The sequence below is a fragment of the Pygocentrus nattereri genome, chromosome 1 (genome assembly GCF_015220715.1).
Source record: "Pygocentrus nattereri isolate fPygNat1 chromosome 1, fPygNat1.pri, whole genome shotgun sequence".
NCBI classification, from domain to species: domain Eukaryota; kingdom Metazoa; phylum Chordata; class Actinopteri; order Characiformes; family Serrasalmidae; genus Pygocentrus; species Pygocentrus nattereri.
The window spans coordinates 34,937,725-34,956,278 of NC_051211.1; the positions used below are offsets into that span (position 1 = coordinate 34,937,725).

Consider the following 18,554-nt stretch of genomic DNA (forward strand, 5'->3'; position numbering starts at 1 on the left):
GTTGTGTCCAAATACTTTTTGGTGCCACTGTCAAATATGCCATCATGATTGGCCTTACTGCCAGGCAAATGAGCTCTCATTGAAACTTTAATGTAAATACTTTTTATCATATCTTTATTAGCTCCAGTCATTTCCCCTCCACATTTCCTTGTTTACCTTCTAGTTATAAAACTATGTACATGTCACATGCTTGAAATGACGCATGCATTATTGCTTGCTTGTTGCATGGAACCAGCGGCAGGATGGATGGCACGTGACCAGGACTGATAGAGCAGTTTCGGTTATAATTTCTGCCCCAATAAATGAGAAGGCAATAGAAAGAGGGCAAAGAGCTCATTATGAGCTGGAAGGATGGAGTGAGTGTGGGAGAGAATTGGAATTAACGATGGTCAGTGTTTGGCTAAATAAGAACAGCTTGTGGGCCAGAGCAAGCAGAGGGCTCAGTGGGATGGAAAATTACTGGCTCTGTCTGAACCATTTATGGGAAAAGGAAAGACAAGGAAATGAGTCTTGACTGTAAAAACAAATAAAGCCACAAGTCTTCAAATTTCCATGAAGGTTTTTTTTTTATTATTATTGGTCCAGCAAATACAAAAAGAAATTGTTTCCTTGTCATTTTACTGTCTCTCTCAAAGGAAAAGTCATACTTCATGATACGGGCCATAAAATCAACAAGGAAGGTGGCATGTACTCAAAATGATCCTATATTAAAAATAAATAAATAGTTTAACAGAAAATATACAGCATTACAAAATACAGAATTCAAGTATAATAAGCAAAAATAATTAGTTACTACAGTTAAGAGTGATATATAAGACTGCATCTACAATGTGTTAAGAAAGGTTTTACATCATGATCACTTTAGCCAAAACCTGGCTAGTCAAAAAGCAAAAAGTGCATTTACACCATTAAATAACTTGGTTTTTGCTTTTATATATATTGTATTATCCCCATTGTGCTAGTGTTAAGAGTAAAGCTCGTTTCTGTATTACATTTCTCTTGCTCATTACCTAAGAAATGTACAGGTACAAACAAACTGTAAACATTTGGTTAACATTAAGTGTATACAGAAATAAAATACCAAATATTGAAATCTCCATTGGTTTAACAATGTGCATACATTTTAGGACTCCCTTCTAAGACATACTGAAGAGTAAAACAGACGAAAGGATGAAAAATTATGCTGCACATAGTAAAATCTTGGATGAATATTAAAGCATCATTGGCCGGAGAAGCCGAAGCACTAGGCACTCTAGGGAATTTTCATACAAGTTGAAAAGAAAAAAAAAAAAATTAAATTCTCTCGGTCAGCAGTCACAATAAACAAATGATACAAGTACTGCACAAATATAAATACCTTCAAATACAAATACATCCACACAATATTCCCATGATCACAACCTCAATCATAATATCCTCAACATGCTTTCTTTAACAGACAAACTGTATAATCTCTCAGTGCATGAGACATCTCAAACTGACAACAACAAATTTGACAAAATTTACAAAACAGCCAGCAGCAGCGTAGGGGCGTTCATTACAACACTTAGAGATAAGACAGACATAACACTAGGTAAAAATGGAAGAATTTCTTGTATCAGGAGTTGTTTTTTTAGTATTCATATGAGTATGTGGCCCAATATAAGGCAATATAAGGAGTGTCCCTTGAGGGCATGAGTAATCCTTTGACTTTCTTTGGTGTGTCTCATAACGTACAGGTGTAGATTTCACCTGGTAAAGCCAAGCGTCACACACTGTGTGGCAATGAGTCATACCAGAATAAATGGAAGCCATAAAAAATGCTGCTGAACCACAGCAATGTGATTTGTAGCGTTGCTGTATCATTCATTCTTGCCACAGTGCTTCATTTCTCTCACATCACTACATAAAAAACCCACTGTCACACACAGCAGTTGACACTCTTCAAAGACCCACATAGTCATTAAACCATTTTAAGGGCACACAAAAATGCCCAAGTAGCCACCCTGTGCCTATATTCTGTCCTTACTGGGGAACAGAAGACGCTGAAGAGTCTGAGAACCTTCAGAAGGAGAACTTTTTGCAGAAACTGCTTGGCAGCGAAGCTTCCCATAAAAATCAGCAGACGCTGATGAGCCATCTCACTGGCAAAGCTGTGGGATGTCGTGGCTCTCGGTGGCGCATCGTTTCAGGTTCTGCAAGAAGAGAACATTTGTCTGATTAGTAGTCTGATTAACGGTCAACTGCACAAGAAAATTTGGCCATGGAGTGACCTCACCTGCTATCACATACAGAGAATGGGGGAGCTTTCTTCTAAAATGCATTTTACAATGCCACACCCAAATCCCAAATGCCCCTGCCCCTTGAATGACTAAAAACATTTTTCCACTGCACAAAGTAATGAAAAATTTGGCACCAAGAAACTAGAACAGTGCTTTTTTTTCCCCCCAAACTGGTCATCAGTCCAGTACTACAATTATTAGTCATGTTTTTGGTGTTCAGGACAGGTACCAGCAAGACCCAAATACTTCCTCTGTCTTTAGTAATTCTTACAGCTAAAGCTAACAATTTAGTGAATTCCTTACTGTTCCAGGCTGAAGATAAAGTCTACAAACACGGTCACCAAAATGTGCACCAGAATGTAAACTAGAAGGCCATGTTAAAGTATTAATCAGGAATTTTAGAATTATTTCATAAAATGTTTCACAAGCTATTTAGTAAGCCGATACATCATTTACATTAGTGTCCTCTTAAGCAGTGTTCACTTTCACCCTGTGTTCACACATTTTCAGACAAAAATTAAGGTTTGCTTGATTATGATGGTTTGGCATATCTATGTCAAGACCTTTTAGGTTTCTGGACTGGATTAGTCAGGCCAAAAGTTTCTACAAATTGAGAGCAGGAGAGGACAGCGCTGCTCTGGTGTTTGCCAAATGTTTGCTAAGCAAATTGACCACACAATTATCATGATGCTTGGAGTCTCTCTCTACAGCAGGAAACTAATCCTGAGAGCTGCAACCTGAGCCATGATAAATAATTTATATACTCTAATTTCTAAACAATTCTCATTTCTGCCCTTGCATAACATTCTGCATAGGTTACAGAATGTCTAATTGCTTGGCTGCCTCTGCACCCCTCCCCCTCACAACCTAAAATGCAATCTTCTTGTGCGAGGTCATGTGAGGTAAGTGATAAAATACTGTGCAACCAAAACCTGGGCTGTGGGTACAGCTAAATGTTCTGTTCAGGACAGAGATCAGATCTCAGATGCCCTACTCTGCTGAAATGCCAGCAAATGCCACCACTGAACCCTCTCCGGTATCACTGTAAACCTGTTCACTGAAGACTTGGTTTACGACACCAATAAAAGCAAGAGGCAGTGGGAGGGAAGAAAAATACTTCATAGTATTTTGATATTTTAAGTGAAAGAAATGGTGTTGAAATTCTTATCATTTAGTGTCAGTATAAAAATGCTCATGTTTTAATGTGTATTCATTTCCAAATGCTTGACTAAACATACCAGAGTCCATTCTTTTCATAGGCTATAAGAAGATTAAAGGGACTGTGTGGTTGAACTGAAAAAAAAATTAACCATGACTCCATTTGTGGTAGTTAAATACTACAGTGGCACCACAGTAGTTTCTAGAGGGAGATTCAGATTTAAAGGCTAGGAAAACCCTCTTTGATGCATCTTGAAGGTGGGAGGAGCCTTTGAAAAACAAGGGTATTGAGCAGATCAAAAAGTAATCGATCACAATATATAAAAATCACACGGTCATCTCAATATTTATGGCATTACTATTCTACAATTTTGATTTATATCATGGCTCAAGTATCATGATAAAATTATACTGTGGCATCTCTAAATGCTCCCCCTCTACTCTAAATAGGACCTATCCAGAGGCTCCAATATTACCTCTGAAAGGGCAGCACTGACATGACTTTCAGGTAGTAGAACACAGTGCGTCTTTAGGCATGCAAAACGAGACAGACAAAACATATGAGAATGTTAGACAAAACAAAAAGGATTAGAAGAAAAGGCAGAAAAGATAACCATGCTGGCGAGCCAACTGACAGCTGGTAAAGCCTACACACGCTGCAGGCTTACATAATGTATTAGCTGCCGCTGATGATGCGTGGAGGTAAAAATGGCAGACATGCTGGTTAAGCAAGTGATGTAAGAGTGTGTGGGAAGGTGAAGTTATTCGAGTGCAACCACATTCCTAAATGACGCTGCAATTTCATCTCCCCCGGGTGTCGTATTAAAGTGATAGTTTGGTGAAAAATCAAATGTCTGAAGTTTGCTCCTTAAGTTTAGCAGTGGAGCTACAAGGATAATGTAGCTTACAAGTGATGGAAGTTTATAACCCACAAATTACAAATCATGTAAACTCCATGCCTAAATAATCACACACTTGCCTCAAAGTGCTTCAGGTTGTTCAGTAATCTGCAATAGACTTGCTTGTGATTTGACACTATGACATACTGCTATATATAAAAATGAACAAAAAGTATGTTGCACTGCTGAAAATATTAAATGCAGCCAACCTGGAAGCCCTAATTTTGTCCATATTTTAGTCCAATTTTATGAATACAAATCTAAAAGAAGCAATTTTCAGGCATCAGAAATGTCAATGATTTTTTTTTTAACCAAATGATTCCTTTAAAAAAAAATGTTAATTTCTTTCTTTGGTCAACTAACCTAGCGATTTGAGCTGGGGCCTGTCTCACGAAACAGGAGCTGCTCAGCCAGCTAAATCAGCTTAGATCAATCGAACACTGGATTTACTGTCTCATGATGGTGGATCACTTTACCAGGCTACATCGCCTGGCAACTTATGCTGTACATCTAACCTGCACCAGGGCAGATTAACTTCAGGATGTCTGATTAAAGTCACTTCTGAGGCAAATCAATTCCTTACTAATCAGGGACCTCCTTCTGAGGCAAGTGGACCCCTCTGGTCCTTTTCAGGTCATATCAAGAATATAAAGCCATTTTACTCCAATAAGCATTAGGATGCTTTACTTGCTCCATATTTACACAGTATGATCATTTTTTTCCTTTTGTGAAAAATAGACCACTTGATTAATCATGAGTATTGAAGCTAGGGTCACCAGAAATTCTTAACTTCAGTTCTGTGAATCTGAAACTCGGTCAGGTGCCTTTTCTAAGCAGAACATGCTTCAAGAGACAGGCCTGTGGTCTATGAATTAAAAATAAATACAGAAGCAACAGACAGAGGACACCGATACTTACAGACAAGCTTGGCCAAGCCAGTGCTGTAGCAAAAAGAGCATGAGAGAAAACCGGGGAAGTGAAGAGGAACAGAGAAGAGAGAATGTGACAGTGATGAGGAGTGTGGAATTAGTGCATACGGATTGCTCTGTTGAACAGAGTAGCTGGTGAATTAGAGCAGTGGTGGCATCGTGGAGCAGCAAACACAGGCACATTCATACAAACACAAATGTACACACAGAGCCTTTGGTACCTGTGTGGTCAACGCAAGGGAGCCGTTTGTGGCGGCACAGAAGGTCAGCGGTGCTGGAGTCAGCTCAGGGATGGTGGGGTCATCCAGGGCATCGATACGAGGCTTCTTTGTGGGCTCATGACTCGTCAGAGGAGTCACACTGTTCCTCCTGATCAAAGTGCCTGGGCCCCTTTTGATCTCCTACAGAGTGAAAGCGATTGGAGGGATAGACAGATGGTTAAGCTTCAAGTACATGTGCGTGGTAATTTCTGTGTTCATTTACACTCATTTCAGGAGTGTGGAATCACGTCACTTTTTTTAAAGCCACTTTCAGTTGGTTTCTTCAGAATTTCAAGTATTTTGCGAACAACATAAAGGTATTAAATGACAAACACATACTAAATAATTACAGTATATTATCAACTTTTTTTTGCTCATCCGTGTTGAAATTATGAGGCATCCTGGATTTTCACTTTATTATAGCCATTCTTGATTCAGTTGCTAGTTTTCCATGTACACCACTGTTCAACATCCTGAACATGCCTAAAATTGCTATAAACTATTTGAAAGCTGTAATGAGTATTAGCATCATACTAGAACCATTTTATACATGTATCTGCAACCAAATAGGGGTGGCTGAAGTATAGTACTTCTGTACTTGAGTAAAAGTAGAGGTGCTCTTGGTTAAAAAAAAAAAAAAAAAAAAAAAAGTAGCAGTACCAGTACTTTGTCTGATAATAATAATAATAATAATAATAATAATAATAATAATAATAATAATAATAATAATAATAATAATAACAACAACAACAACAACAACAACAACAACAACAACAACAACAACAACAACAACAACAACAACAACAACAACAACAACAACAACAACAACAATAACAATAATAATAAATTATTATTATAATTATGTATAAAAATACACACACTTGAGTAAAAGTACAGAAGTATTTGCATGTCCAAGAACTGTATTTTTACTCAAGTAGTATTTTACCAAGAATAAATCCACCTTTACTTAAATACAGAAGCAGAGCACTTCATCCACCCCTGCAGCTAAATTGGTTTTATATTAAACTGTAATTTCAAACTTTTAAATGGAACTTTGAGTTTTGTTCTTACCTCAGGTCTGTCCCTGTGCGTGTTCACTGCCTCAACGTTTAGTGAAATGGACTCCACTTTGCACCCTGAAACATTAGTGGAACATCTCACTGTTAGAAACTCTTTGCTTTGTACCTGAGACTACCACAGGTTAGTAGTTTTATTTATGGCAAACATCTTACCATAGGCCACTGGGGTCAGCTTCAGTACAGTGTGGAGTGGACACTTGAGGTAGGGCATCTCATCTGCAGCCAGAAGGCCAGGGGTTAGTCAGATTACATGACCAATCAACAGCAGCAGATGCAGCTGCCGTAACAAGGTGTGACGTTTTATGCAGGTCTTACCAGCACTCTTGTCTAGGAAATAAGCAAGGAGGCAGCGCATGACCGCTTGGTGGCAGATAACCAGGACGTTCTCCTGTCTCTCCAGTTCCATGATCACCGGCTCCACCCGCTGCACCAAATCCTGGTAAGACTGGACAGAAATAAATCAAGTTTAGATGGGGAATTTTGTAGGCTACAGGGGTAAAAATGCATTGATGATGCCTGACTGGATTTAACTATATAAATTCTGTAATGTTATAAACAATATTACTCAATTACATCAAAATTAAATAAAGTACACCTTTCAAAATGGGTTCTCCATAGGTTCAACAGTTACATATAGAACCCTGACAACTCAAAGAATCAGTGTAATGCTTTAATGGTTCTTCACATTGCTTAAAGACACTTCATGATGGAGAAGCTGTTGTATTGGTGCTACTGTGGGATAAAACTATTGGACTCTTTGGTGTATTTTGTAATTTTCAGAATGCCATTCCGCAGTTCCAGAGTTCATCAAACACTAAATCATTTCCTGAAGAACTGTAACCAAATTGAAACATTATATTTATTTTTAATTATTCATCTGTTCAATTTGTCTTATACAGTTTCCTTCATTTTATTGTATTACAGTTTGCACCATGTATGTTTCTGCTTTTATTTTTTGAAACTTATTATTCCATTCAAATGGAACAGTAAGTAGTACTAGTAGTATTTTAACCAGTATTGAAACCCACTGCATTAGACTGTTATGGTCTTGAGGAACCTGCACCAGGAATGACTCACATTTCTCTGCAAAGTGCACTACACGAGGATACACAAGGATTGAGCTGACCGCATTTATAGCCTGTATATCACACTACATGTCAAACATTGAGCCCTCCGCCAGATTAAGCTGCGAGGCCTACCTCTCCAGTGGGATAGCGGTAGTAGTACTTGTCCTGATCTCTTAGTGCAAACTCTTCAGGGTAGCGCTCCCTCACTTCTTCATACGTCATCTCCTCACACACACCCTGTCGACACACACGTGCTGATATTAGAGAGAGGGGTTACAAACAGACAGAAAGACAGCCTAAGGAAGTTGGGCTGGTCAACAAACGTACTGCATCAATCTCGTTCAGGGCCTTCCACTGCTCATACGGCACATTGAGTGCCTCCGCTGTCTGGATGCTTCGCCGAAGCTGGCTCGTCCACACCTTCAGGTCTTTAAGCTTCTGCTCCTCCACAAACTTGGCCAGAGCATTGGCAAACTGCAGACAGAGAGACCAAGTCGGTCAATCCAATAAAAATAAATAAATAAAAACCGGCAAATGCAGTGACGAAGCTTCAAAGATTCTTGTCTTAGAAAGTCAGACACAGTTCAGCAAATTTCCAAGCCACAAGATATGTGGTGTCTGGAGTTTGCTTTTAGTTTTGCAGTGGAGCTACGTGGCTAAAACACAGACTGGGAATTGAGCAGTACAATTAGAAATTAACAATGTTGACAGAGTTATAACCATACCTTTCTGCCTCGCGTGGAGAGGCCAGAGTCTCCACCCAGACGGCCCTGCAGGTTGTGCTGGCTCTCACCATGGCGACACAGGTAAATGGAGCGAGGCTGGACGTGAATGTTCATCAAGTAGTAGACAATGCGGCTCTGGATGTGGTCCTGAATGCGATTCACCAGGAACCTGCGGCCCACATCGATCACCTTGATGAAGGACAAGTTCCTGAGAGGATAGAGAGGACAGCTATGACTCCAAGTCTTCTGTTTGAAGGGTTCACATTCTGCATTTTTCTTGCATTTCAAGTGCAAGCACATAATTCATTTTATCCCTTAGAATTAAAACAGGCTGTCTGTTACTGTGCTTAAGACTGATAGGTAAACAATCTCTCTCCTGATTGGCTGCCACATAGTGCACCTCATTCAAAAAGAGTCAGAGTTGAAATCTGCAGTACATCCCTTATAACTTCAACATGAATGGGCAGAGCTAAAATGACAGCATATGCATTAGTTTGTCATGGGCGTGATGCGTTTCCCTATATGGACTGCATTGACTTGGGCTGGGGAAGGCGTGAACGGTACATTTATGAAACTTACTTGTCATAATCATCTGGGTCAAGAGGCTGATAGTTCACCCTGTAACACTCAATCCTCTTCTGAAAGTCTTCCAAGGCATCAGTCTTGTTGCAGTCTTGATAATCAGGACATGACACCTTTACTTCCTGTTAGTAAATAAAGGCCACACTTCAATGGCATTCTGATATTAAACTGTACTAAAAATAAAAGCATATTGTTTAGTTACTAATCTTAACACTTAACTACTACAGATAACTTTGTAACTACAATGAAACTAATACACGTTACGTTATGCAGTTATGACAGTGAGACTTATATGTGGACCCACATGTGGAAACCTTAGAGCCAATGGCACTGCAATTTAGTTCAATACTACACTTAATCCACATAAAAGAAACTGGCCTTTGAGTTTAAGGGGGTTAAAATTGCTAGTATTCCAGGGAAACCATGGATATGAAATGCTGAAATATAGTCAAAACACATAACTTCAGACATGATTATATAAACTGTTCCTACCCACTGTAAACCATAGCAAAAGCACTGACATAAAAACAGTAAAAGCTAACGTATAAATTGGCTGATTCTGAATCACTCAACAGATTTTAAGTTATAACTTTAGACTCAACTATATACACTGTGGCATACCACAGTAAAAGCATGGATCTAAGCGGATTTATTCTTAAATCAAGTCATAACCACACACAACTTTATATGCTACAGCTGCCCAATGTAAACCTACAAAGGTTTAAGCATGAACTTGCACAATTCATTCTGAAATAGACTAAACAAACAGACTTTATATCTGTTAATATATCTACACACTCTGCTATATGCACTGTGACAGTAAACATACCATGATGTTTGTAGCGATTACGTTTGGGTCCTCGCATATGGACTCGATGAAGAAGATCTGCAAGAGGACAGATTTAGAGTCAATGGTGTTTATTCACTGCAGCTACTTGCGTCAGAGTCACTGAAATGCCCCTTAAAATGACGAACCTTAAAGCCGTTCTCAGCACCAAAATCCAGGATCATGTCTCTCCTGCTTCTGGTTGTGTTTGTGGCATCAAAAACCTGCAGACAGTGAATAGGGTGAAAATCTGTACCTTTTGTATTGCTGTATTAAATGGTACATTCCATTAATAAAATGCATTACATCTGCACAATCACTTTCAAAAGTCAGCAAACTGAGATATAAAACTTTTGTATATACACTTCACGTAGAAATGATGTACTTATTTGAATCAAGTTAATTCAGCACAGCACATTCCCTCTTTTCCCAATGTGCATAATCAAAGGCAATACTTACTGCAACTTGACCACCCAGCTCAGTTAGGTACACCTTGACATCTCGGAGAGCAGCTAAGGCACATTGTCTACAGGAATGAACAGAATCAGACAATGACAGGGTTAATTAGTGAACTAACAGTAAATAACTGAAGCTGTTGTCTTGCTCTGTCTTGTAGACTGAAGTCGATCACAGGTATGAAGGACTGACTTACTCTCTTATTCTGACTGCTTCCTTGTTGTCTGATTTGAAAAAGTCATATGAGCTGTAGTGTTTAACTGCCTCTCTGCGATACTCGCCAACATTGAACACTGGAAAAATAAAAGCAATTATGGTCACTACCTGCTATAAATTATACAGCAACTACTATATATTTTTAATAACTATTGTGAATTATTCAGTAACAAGTTAAGCCTATTAATGTTATTTTATTTGTTAAATTTACCTTTGGTGGGCATGCCAACCCAGTTGAGGTAGCGTGTGAGTTTCCTGGACATGTATGTTTTGCCTCTTGCTGGCAGACCAACCATCACTATGACTGTAGGAGGGTTGGCCAAGTGTGGGCCGCCACCAGCTGCAAGAGAACAGACAGAATAGGGTTAGAACGACGAGCCATTTTGAAAATTTTAATTGCTAAATTCAATCAAACAGTTCAATCTGGACATGTGCAGGCCTCCTCAAGTTAATAATCTGCCAATGTAAATTTAATTTGAAGAGATTTTAAAACAATTAAACACTCTATAATGCCTTTAATTTGTACAATTTAATTTAAACACCTGAAGTTTCCATTTATGCTGTACAAAGCTTGTCAGGACAACCCATTTTTTTCTTCTTCGTCACTGAATTAATAATCAGAAATTATTGATAAAATGACAGATGGCCTTAGCTTTAGTAAAAGCATTGTGCTTTATATTTAGTTGGCTGTTGATACTGGTATACAGTTTACACAGCTCAGCAAATGACTCAGAAAATGTGTGTGCACTTGTTTGTAAACTCAATAACCTTTTTTTCTCCCTCCAGCCTGCTCATCCCTTTTTCTCTGCACGAGCCCCCTGTCACACAGAATTAGGTCACTCGGGGCATATCTCACTATATGTGTGCGTGAGTGGGTGACTAACAGCATGGGCAGTGCAGGAATGAAGAGAGAGAAGAACCCCCCCTCCCCCTCGCTCCAGTGCCCATCCACGTGCCCTAATGTCACGTGCCCCAGATGGGCCAGCCGACTGTGACTCGGTCAGCCACAGTCCACTACACTGCGCAGTCAGCCTAAACCGGGTCACTCAAAAAAAAAAAAAAAAAAAAAAAAAAAAAAAAAAAAATCCTACACAAGATCAAAACTAAATATTTAAATCACTTAAATGTTGCACATTAAAAGAGCCCATAGTCTATGTTTTTACAACACATATATATATATATATATATATATATATATATATATGTATGTGTGTGTGTGTGTGTGTGTGTGTGTGTGTGTGTGTGTGTGTGTGTGTGTGTGTGTGTATATATATATATATATATATATATATATATATATATATATATATATATATATATATATATATATATATATATATATATATATACACATACATATACACACACACACACACACACACATACATACATACATACATAGACACACCAAAAACAGTCAATTAACTTTTATATGACCATTTTTCAACCACTCTTGGTTCCTTGAAGCCAATCAGGCTTGTCTTCTTGCTGTGCCTTTAAGACTGATGTAGACAGACAGAAATGTTCTGACTGGCTGACCTCTATTGTGTCTTGTTCGTAAAGCAGTCTGGGCTGAAATGTGCAGAAACAATACTCCTGATCACACTGATGTGAGTGGGTGTGGCTAAATTGCCCCCCCCCCTAAAATTTTTGCAGTTTACATTAGCCTGATGGAAACTTTAAAAACTAAATTTCAATGAAGCAAGAGACTTTGAACTGTATGATCATTCACTGTCCACTCCACCTTGCTGGCCCTGCATGAAGCTTCAAATTGCTCTCACTCACACTCAACTTCATGAAGCTGTGTGCGTGTCTCCATTCAGCACTCTGGGACACAATGCTTATGAAGGGAAAGACTGAGCTCGAACAGCCAGTGTAATCCGCTCTCCTTACAAGAACATCCCCAGAGGAGCCAGGCAACAGCAGAAGCTGTCGTTGAATTCATTAACCTGCATGCCTCAAATTGACTACTGATGCTGACCCCCTCATACACACACACAAAGACCATGCAGACTGCAGCTACTAGAGGATGACCGAGACCCATGTGCACTGACTCTGTGCAGAATCTCTCTAATTTGTATGGCTAACTTGCAAACAAAAAACTTACACCGGCCAATACACAGTGTATCATTGATCTTTCCACCTCTTTGGATCTAACTTGTCAATCAAAGAAACTGTAAAAGAATAGAGCCTTGGCTTTTTCCAGCTTGCCGCTATAACTTCATAATCATATAGTGTCTTACAGTATATGTGCAATGTGACTTATCATTCAGATTAAGTCTATTAACAAACAGCAGCTTAAACTGGAAATAAATTAAGAGCTTCGAGCGAGCCCTTTTAACGCGCTTCGCACGCGCATTAAAAAGCGGTCAGTAACTGAGGAGCGTCAGGAGCCGGTTGCTATGGCGACCACGTCATCGATTATTTTAGCCGGCTCCCTGCGTTATAAGCTAATAACGATACTAAATGAGACTAACGCTGCAAACAGTCCCGTGTACGTGTGACAGAAGTGGCCGACAGGCTGTGAAGGGAAACAAGTTAAACAAAGTTCAGTATTAGCTGGAAACCGGAGCGGAGATGGGATGAACCAGAAAGCCTTCATAACTAAGGATGGCAGCGTCACGTAGTTACAGTGAGCGACCGCTCATTACGAGCCGCAGCACAGCCCCCCTCACAGCTCCCGTTAACCCACCAGCCGACTCTACAGCCACACGCCTACTTCTGAATAGTTAAACCGTGGATGAAAATCTGTCAGTAGTTGTCGGATTTTTGTAACTGGATATAAAAATGAAATCTCGAGACCAGAAGCGGATCATTTTCAGCCCTTAGTTAGCCGGTTGGTTCAGATCTGGACAACAGTGGACAGTAAGGTGAGGCTAAGGCAGGTGGCGGTGAACTGAAGCTAATACAGACCGAAGACACAGAAAGAGGAACAGAGCTGCAGCACCTTCCCCACACAAGCCGAGCCGAACCGAACCGAACCGAGCCGCAGATCAGGGGCCACACGAGATTTTACTCACATTTCCTGGGCATCGCGGGCTTGTCATCCTTTGAAGGGATCCAGATCTTTTGGATTTTGTTCTGAGTGAGTTCTCTCGTCATTCCTCGGTGATGGCGGTGAAACTGCAGCGAGCCAAAAATAAGCGAGGCGCTTGACCACGAAACGAAGTCTAAACGTAACTGTATTGCTGAAATAACCACCAAAATCAGGGTCCTAGTCGTCGGGCTCGCGTGACTGGCGCTGTTCTCCCGGTCTGCTCTGCGGCGGTGGTCCACATGCTCGTTTTAAATCCGGCGAGCAACGTGACTACCGGTGACGTCAGACGTGGGAGGCGGCCGAGAGCACAATGCCACCTGGCGGCCGAAATCACCAAAATCACCAAACCCACCAAACCAAAACTCCCTTTATCCTCTAGATTTACAGCGATAACATCGCGCCCTGCTGTGCGTCTGCACGCGCGGACGCTGCTTTGCCTGCCGCATGTGTTACACGTGTTAAAGCTGCATCGCCTTTGATATGAATGTTGCTTTTGATGCTAATGAAAGACTTCAGTTCACTAAACCCTCCACAGTCCGTCAAGATGCTCCACAGCTCACCAAACGGGCACCCGAGATGCCTACGTGCTGAAGGTCACTGCATCAGTAGGAAACCACAAAGGGGGGAAAAAAACCCTTCCTCAGCACAGTGAGCATCAGTATGGTGGACATTCCTGTTTTTTTTTTATTACAGAGCGACTCCTTTTATTCTACTTATAACTTCAGCAGATGCACACGGTGTTTAAGTGAAATATTTTAAAAAGAACTGCTGAGCAATAAATTCATAGCACTACATTTTTACCATTTGAGCAAAGCAAAGCGCCAGAAAGGCGTGGCACATTATTCTTTTTATTCCTTTAATGTGATTTCTTTAAGTTTTTAAGTATTTTATTCAAGTAAACCAAGCAGTTCTGCGTGTTCTAAGCGATTATATTCTAGCCATAGTAAAATATGAACTCGTTTCCACCCTGAAGGCGGTTTAATTCTACGTTGATAAAATTATCTTACTATAAATAATTTATTCAACATTCCACAACATTTTACCCTAAAAGCATCGATGCTTCAGAGCTCACGTGATCTAAAAGGGTCGCCTGGACACCTTGCTGTATAACACGCTGGTATTTAACACAACATTAATATTAGGAATAATATAATGAGCACGCTCTTCAGCTCGTGCCCCCCCGCACGTAGCTCCGGATGAATCAGAGCCACCCTGAAGAACTGCCAAACCCACCCTGCTGTAAAAGAGTTATTGCCTTCATTGAAAAACAGTCTCAACTAGAAGGGAAAGCACTAAAAAAAAAAAAAAACAACATAACGTACGGATTAAAAACAAGAACTGCTTTCTACATCCAGCATCTCTCAATCAGCACAGCAGGTGAAGTTTGTTAAGAAAGTTTGGATCTTTTTGGGCTAAACTAAAACATTGAAGCTCAGAAGTGAACCAACAGGGCAGAATAGCACTAAAACCCTAAATAGGGGATTATTAACTAATATGAAAAGCAGTGGAACTGAGCAAAGCACCTATAACCGTCCTCACACATACTGGAGCAGAAATGAAGATATCATTTGAAAATGCTCAGTAAAATACAAAAAGTTACCTTAATTGCACTTAAGTACAAGGAACAAATTCAACTATACGGAATCGCCGTCTCTGTCTGCATAATCTGAGCCCTGAGTCAGAGCCACACCGACAATACCTATCATTATCTACCTCTTACATTTAACACCCTTCTGAAAGGCTGGGAGTGATGAGAGTCCATACCCTGCAGCCTCCTCTCAAAATAGAAGATCATTGTCTCAGACAGTCAGACAGCATGAATCCACCATCACTTTAAAAGGGATAAGAAATTAAGAATTTAAGGTTAATTTGGAGCAGATAGATAAAAATAAAAAACTATACTTGCACTATTCTTAGCAATACAGAATTTTGTATTTTAGAAACAGTCTGTTTCTTTAGTTCACAGATGTTTGCTTAATTGCAGGTGTGCAGTATGCAATGTTGCAGCTGAAATACTGGCAGAATTTGAAGGTCCAGTCCTAAGTCCTAAAGCCCATGAATAAGTCCATTTTCAGCCCACAAAGGTGACCCACTTCCGCATGGCTGGATGTGGGGGTTGGGATTTTTGGGGGCTGAAGGGTCGGGGAGGTTGTCTGAATACCATTCTGACCCAATGAGTCCTCCACACACACACACACACACACACGCGCACACACACACACACACACACACACACACACACACACACACACACACACACACACACACACACACACACACACACACACAGGAGAGCAGCTGAGACTCAATTCAACACAATCAGTGCACATCTCTATGTCTTCAATATATTTAAATAAAGACTACATTTATGATATTAAAGTTATAATATGTCTGATACTTAACTGATATTACTTTTTTTATTTGAGGATTCCTCATCTTTTGTGGCACCTCCGCTGTTGTGTGTGTGTGTTTAAATATGAAAAATATGGAAACAGATTTACATTTACATGATTTACATAGTTTTATGCATGTTTTTAATGACAGTCACGGTGCATTTAAACCATGAATTCAGGAAAATTGTCACACGCACGCACGCACGCATGCACGCACACACACACACACACACCCACACGCACACACACATCTATGGGTCACCACCTGTGTGTGAACTGTATTATATGGCAGCGCACAGGAACAAATGGAGTATCACTGCTTAGGGTTTCAGCTGGTTCCATCAGGGTGGTGTTTTAAAATGCCAGAGAGAATGGTCCCCCATCAGAATGATAACTAGTCAGTGGTGGTCCTGTGGTGGTCCCTTTTTTGCATTGATGGAAAGGGTAGAGTGGGCTGATAAAATGTGCAGCAGACAGACTCTGATCCATAACTGTACGCCTACAAAGTGCGCCTATGGTAGGAGTTCTGTGGGCTGCTCTTTGCTTAAAGCAATGTTTGAAGTTTAAAGTGATTCCAAATGCAATCGTCCAGCCTGTTAGGTGGACAGTAAAGCTCTAGCCTTATGAGGTAAGTAAGGTTAATATCAATCCAAGTTGTGGGAGTAATGCAAATAAACAACACTTTAAAAATAAAGTTTGCAAGTTCTTGACTAGGGTGTATGGCTCTAGGAAAAATCTTTTGTTAGTGTAAAGCATTATATGAATGTTCTTTAGACTTGAAAAAAGGTTTGCACGCACCCATTACATTTACTTTAAAGATCCACCCACTAAAAAGAGGAAAACGACCACTTTTTCACATTTTCTGCGTAATTAAATCATTCACATATAAACAAAGCTGTTCAGAGTGGTTTGATGTGAAATGTTCTATTCTGTCCCCGGCTGGGCGGCCATGGTCCTCTCTGTGTGGAGTTTGCATGTTCTCCCCGTGTCTGCGTGGGTTTCCTCCCACAGTCCAAAGACATGCAGTCAGGCCAATTGGACGTGCTAAATTGTCCCTAGATGTGAATGTGTGAGTGACTGTCTGTGTCTGTGTGTCTGCCCTGCGATGGACTGGCGACCTGTCCAGGGTGTATCCTGCCTTCCGCCCGAAGACTGCTGGGATAGGCTCCAGCACCCCCCCGCGACCCTGACGGAGAAGCGGCTTAGAAAATGGATGGATGGATGGATGGATGTTCTATTCTGGAGAAACTTACTGAGTCAGAAACATTGAAAAATGGGTGGAATTAAATAGTTTTTATTTTTTCTTTATTATTTCACATTTAACACTATTTTACTTGCATCCTATTTCACTGGTCATTTAACATTGTGAATAAAATGGCTATATTTGCATTGTACCCATCAAAACCCCTGTATCCTATCAGCACCACTGTAATGAAATCTGAGTTATTAAGGTTCTCTACGATGTACCTTTTCACATCAAACTATTCTGAGATTACACCTTAAGTTTTCATTATTTAAAGACATGGAAAATCAGTCTGATTCATCTTTGTTTTTTTACCCACTTTTCTTCCCTGTTTAGTCGTCTCCAATTCCACCCGCTGGTTAGGACTCCCCATATTAACCACCTAGAAAGATCAAGGCCAATTGTGCTCTCTTGGACGTCCGGTTACAGATGGCTGTAGCATCACCCGGGATGGAACTCTGGATCGCCTGATGATAGGGCCAACACTTAGACAGTTGCGCTACTCGGGAGCCCCGGTTCATCTTAATGCAACCAAATGTCACTGCTCTAGGACATTGCATTAATGATCCATTTTTGTCAGTGGTGATTTAGAGGAGAATTCTGCTGAATTTCTTTTCCAGATTTAGCACCATTTTACTACTACCAAAAGTACATAAAAAAAGCATGTGGGTTCACTGGTCATCAGTAAATAAATGACCAGTGAAAAAGTATTTTCCCCGTTCCCAATTTCTTCGATTTTTGCATTTGTCACACTTAAATGTTTCAGATCATCAAAGTACTTTTAATTTTAGACTAGAAGGCTGCAAAAAGCAGAACATGATGTCATGTTCTAAAGACATTCAAATACAGATGCAAAGCAAAGAAATGGAAATCTGCCAGTCTGGAAAGTGTTACAAAGCCATTGCTAAGGCTCTGGGACTCCTGCAAACCACAGTGAGAGCCAGTATTGCCAAAAACTGAAAACTTGGAACAGTGGAGAAACTTCCCTGGAGCAGCTGGCCTACCAAGATTTCACCAAGAGAGCACTGACGACTCATCCAGGAGGTCACAAAAAACCTAGATAAACATCTAAACTGCAGGCCTCACTTGCCTCAGTTATGGTCAATGTGGATGATTCCACAATAAGGAAGACACTGGTCAAAAATAGCATCAATGGGATAATTGCATTCACAAGCCACTGTGTTTTAAAGAAAGCCAGCATGACTGAGTTTCTCTACAATTAACCATTTCATATGAAACATCTAAGAATGACTATGTTAATGTCTAAACCTCTGAACTATGGAGAAAATTTGAGATTATGGAGAAATTTTGGAGAAATTTTGAAAAAGAGCAGAGGCTCCCACAGATCTGAGTAGTCAAATGCCTTTTTAAATGATTTACATAGCCATAGACAACAGCATGTCCAGCACACACCAACAGCACA

The 18,554-nt window shown here is 40.2% G+C and overlaps 1 protein-coding gene across 4 annotated transcripts; it reads right to left on the reverse strand.

Annotated features, from left to right (window-relative positions):
- Window positions 1-539: 539 nt before the first annotated feature.
- On the reverse strand, window positions 540-13,728 carry pfkfb3 (6-phosphofructo-2-kinase/fructose-2,6-biphosphatase 3). 4 transcript variants are annotated; one of them, XM_017696927.1, is made up of 17 exons: window positions 13,479-13,728; window positions 10,670-10,798; window positions 10,439-10,535; window positions 10,246-10,312; window positions 9,936-10,010; window positions 9,790-9,846; window positions 8,958-9,082; window positions 8,379-8,586; window positions 7,981-8,127; window positions 7,786-7,890; window positions 6,902-7,031; window positions 6,740-6,802; window positions 6,579-6,643; window positions 5,469-5,648; window positions 5,237-5,259; window positions 3,896-3,946; window positions 540-2,174 (listed from the first exon to the last, which is right to left on the reverse strand). In XM_017696927.1, the coding sequence occupies exons 1-17, from the start codon at window positions 13,558-13,560 to the stop codon at window positions 2,168-2,170; spliced, it is 1,611 nt and encodes a 536-aa protein (XP_017552416.1). In that variant the 5' UTR covers window positions 13,561-13,728; the 3' UTR covers window positions 540-2,167. The 4 variants fall into 4 exon arrangements, with proteins under 4 accessions (XP_017552416.1, XP_017552415.1, XP_037398546.1 ...); XM_017696926.1 differs by lacking the exon at window positions 5,237-5,259; XM_037542649.1 differs by lacking the exon at window positions 3,896-3,946.
- Window positions 13,729-18,554: the final 4,826 nt, after the last annotated feature.

Excerpts from the sequence above, each read along its gene's own strand:
- pfkfb3 (XM_017696926.1), bottom strand. The coding sequence starts at position 13,560 with ATGACGAGAGAACTCACTCAGAACAAAATCCAAAAGATCTGGATCCCT. Across the intron at positions 10,799-13,478 it reads GCCCGCGATGCCCAGGAAAT|CTGGTGGCGGCCCACACTTG; the intron begins GTGAGTAAAATC and ends GTTCTCTTGCAG. Across the intron at positions 6,644-6,739 it reads GCTGACCCCAGTGGCCTATG|GGTGCAAAGTGGAGTCCATT; the intron begins GTAAGATGTTTG and ends CTAATGTTTCAG.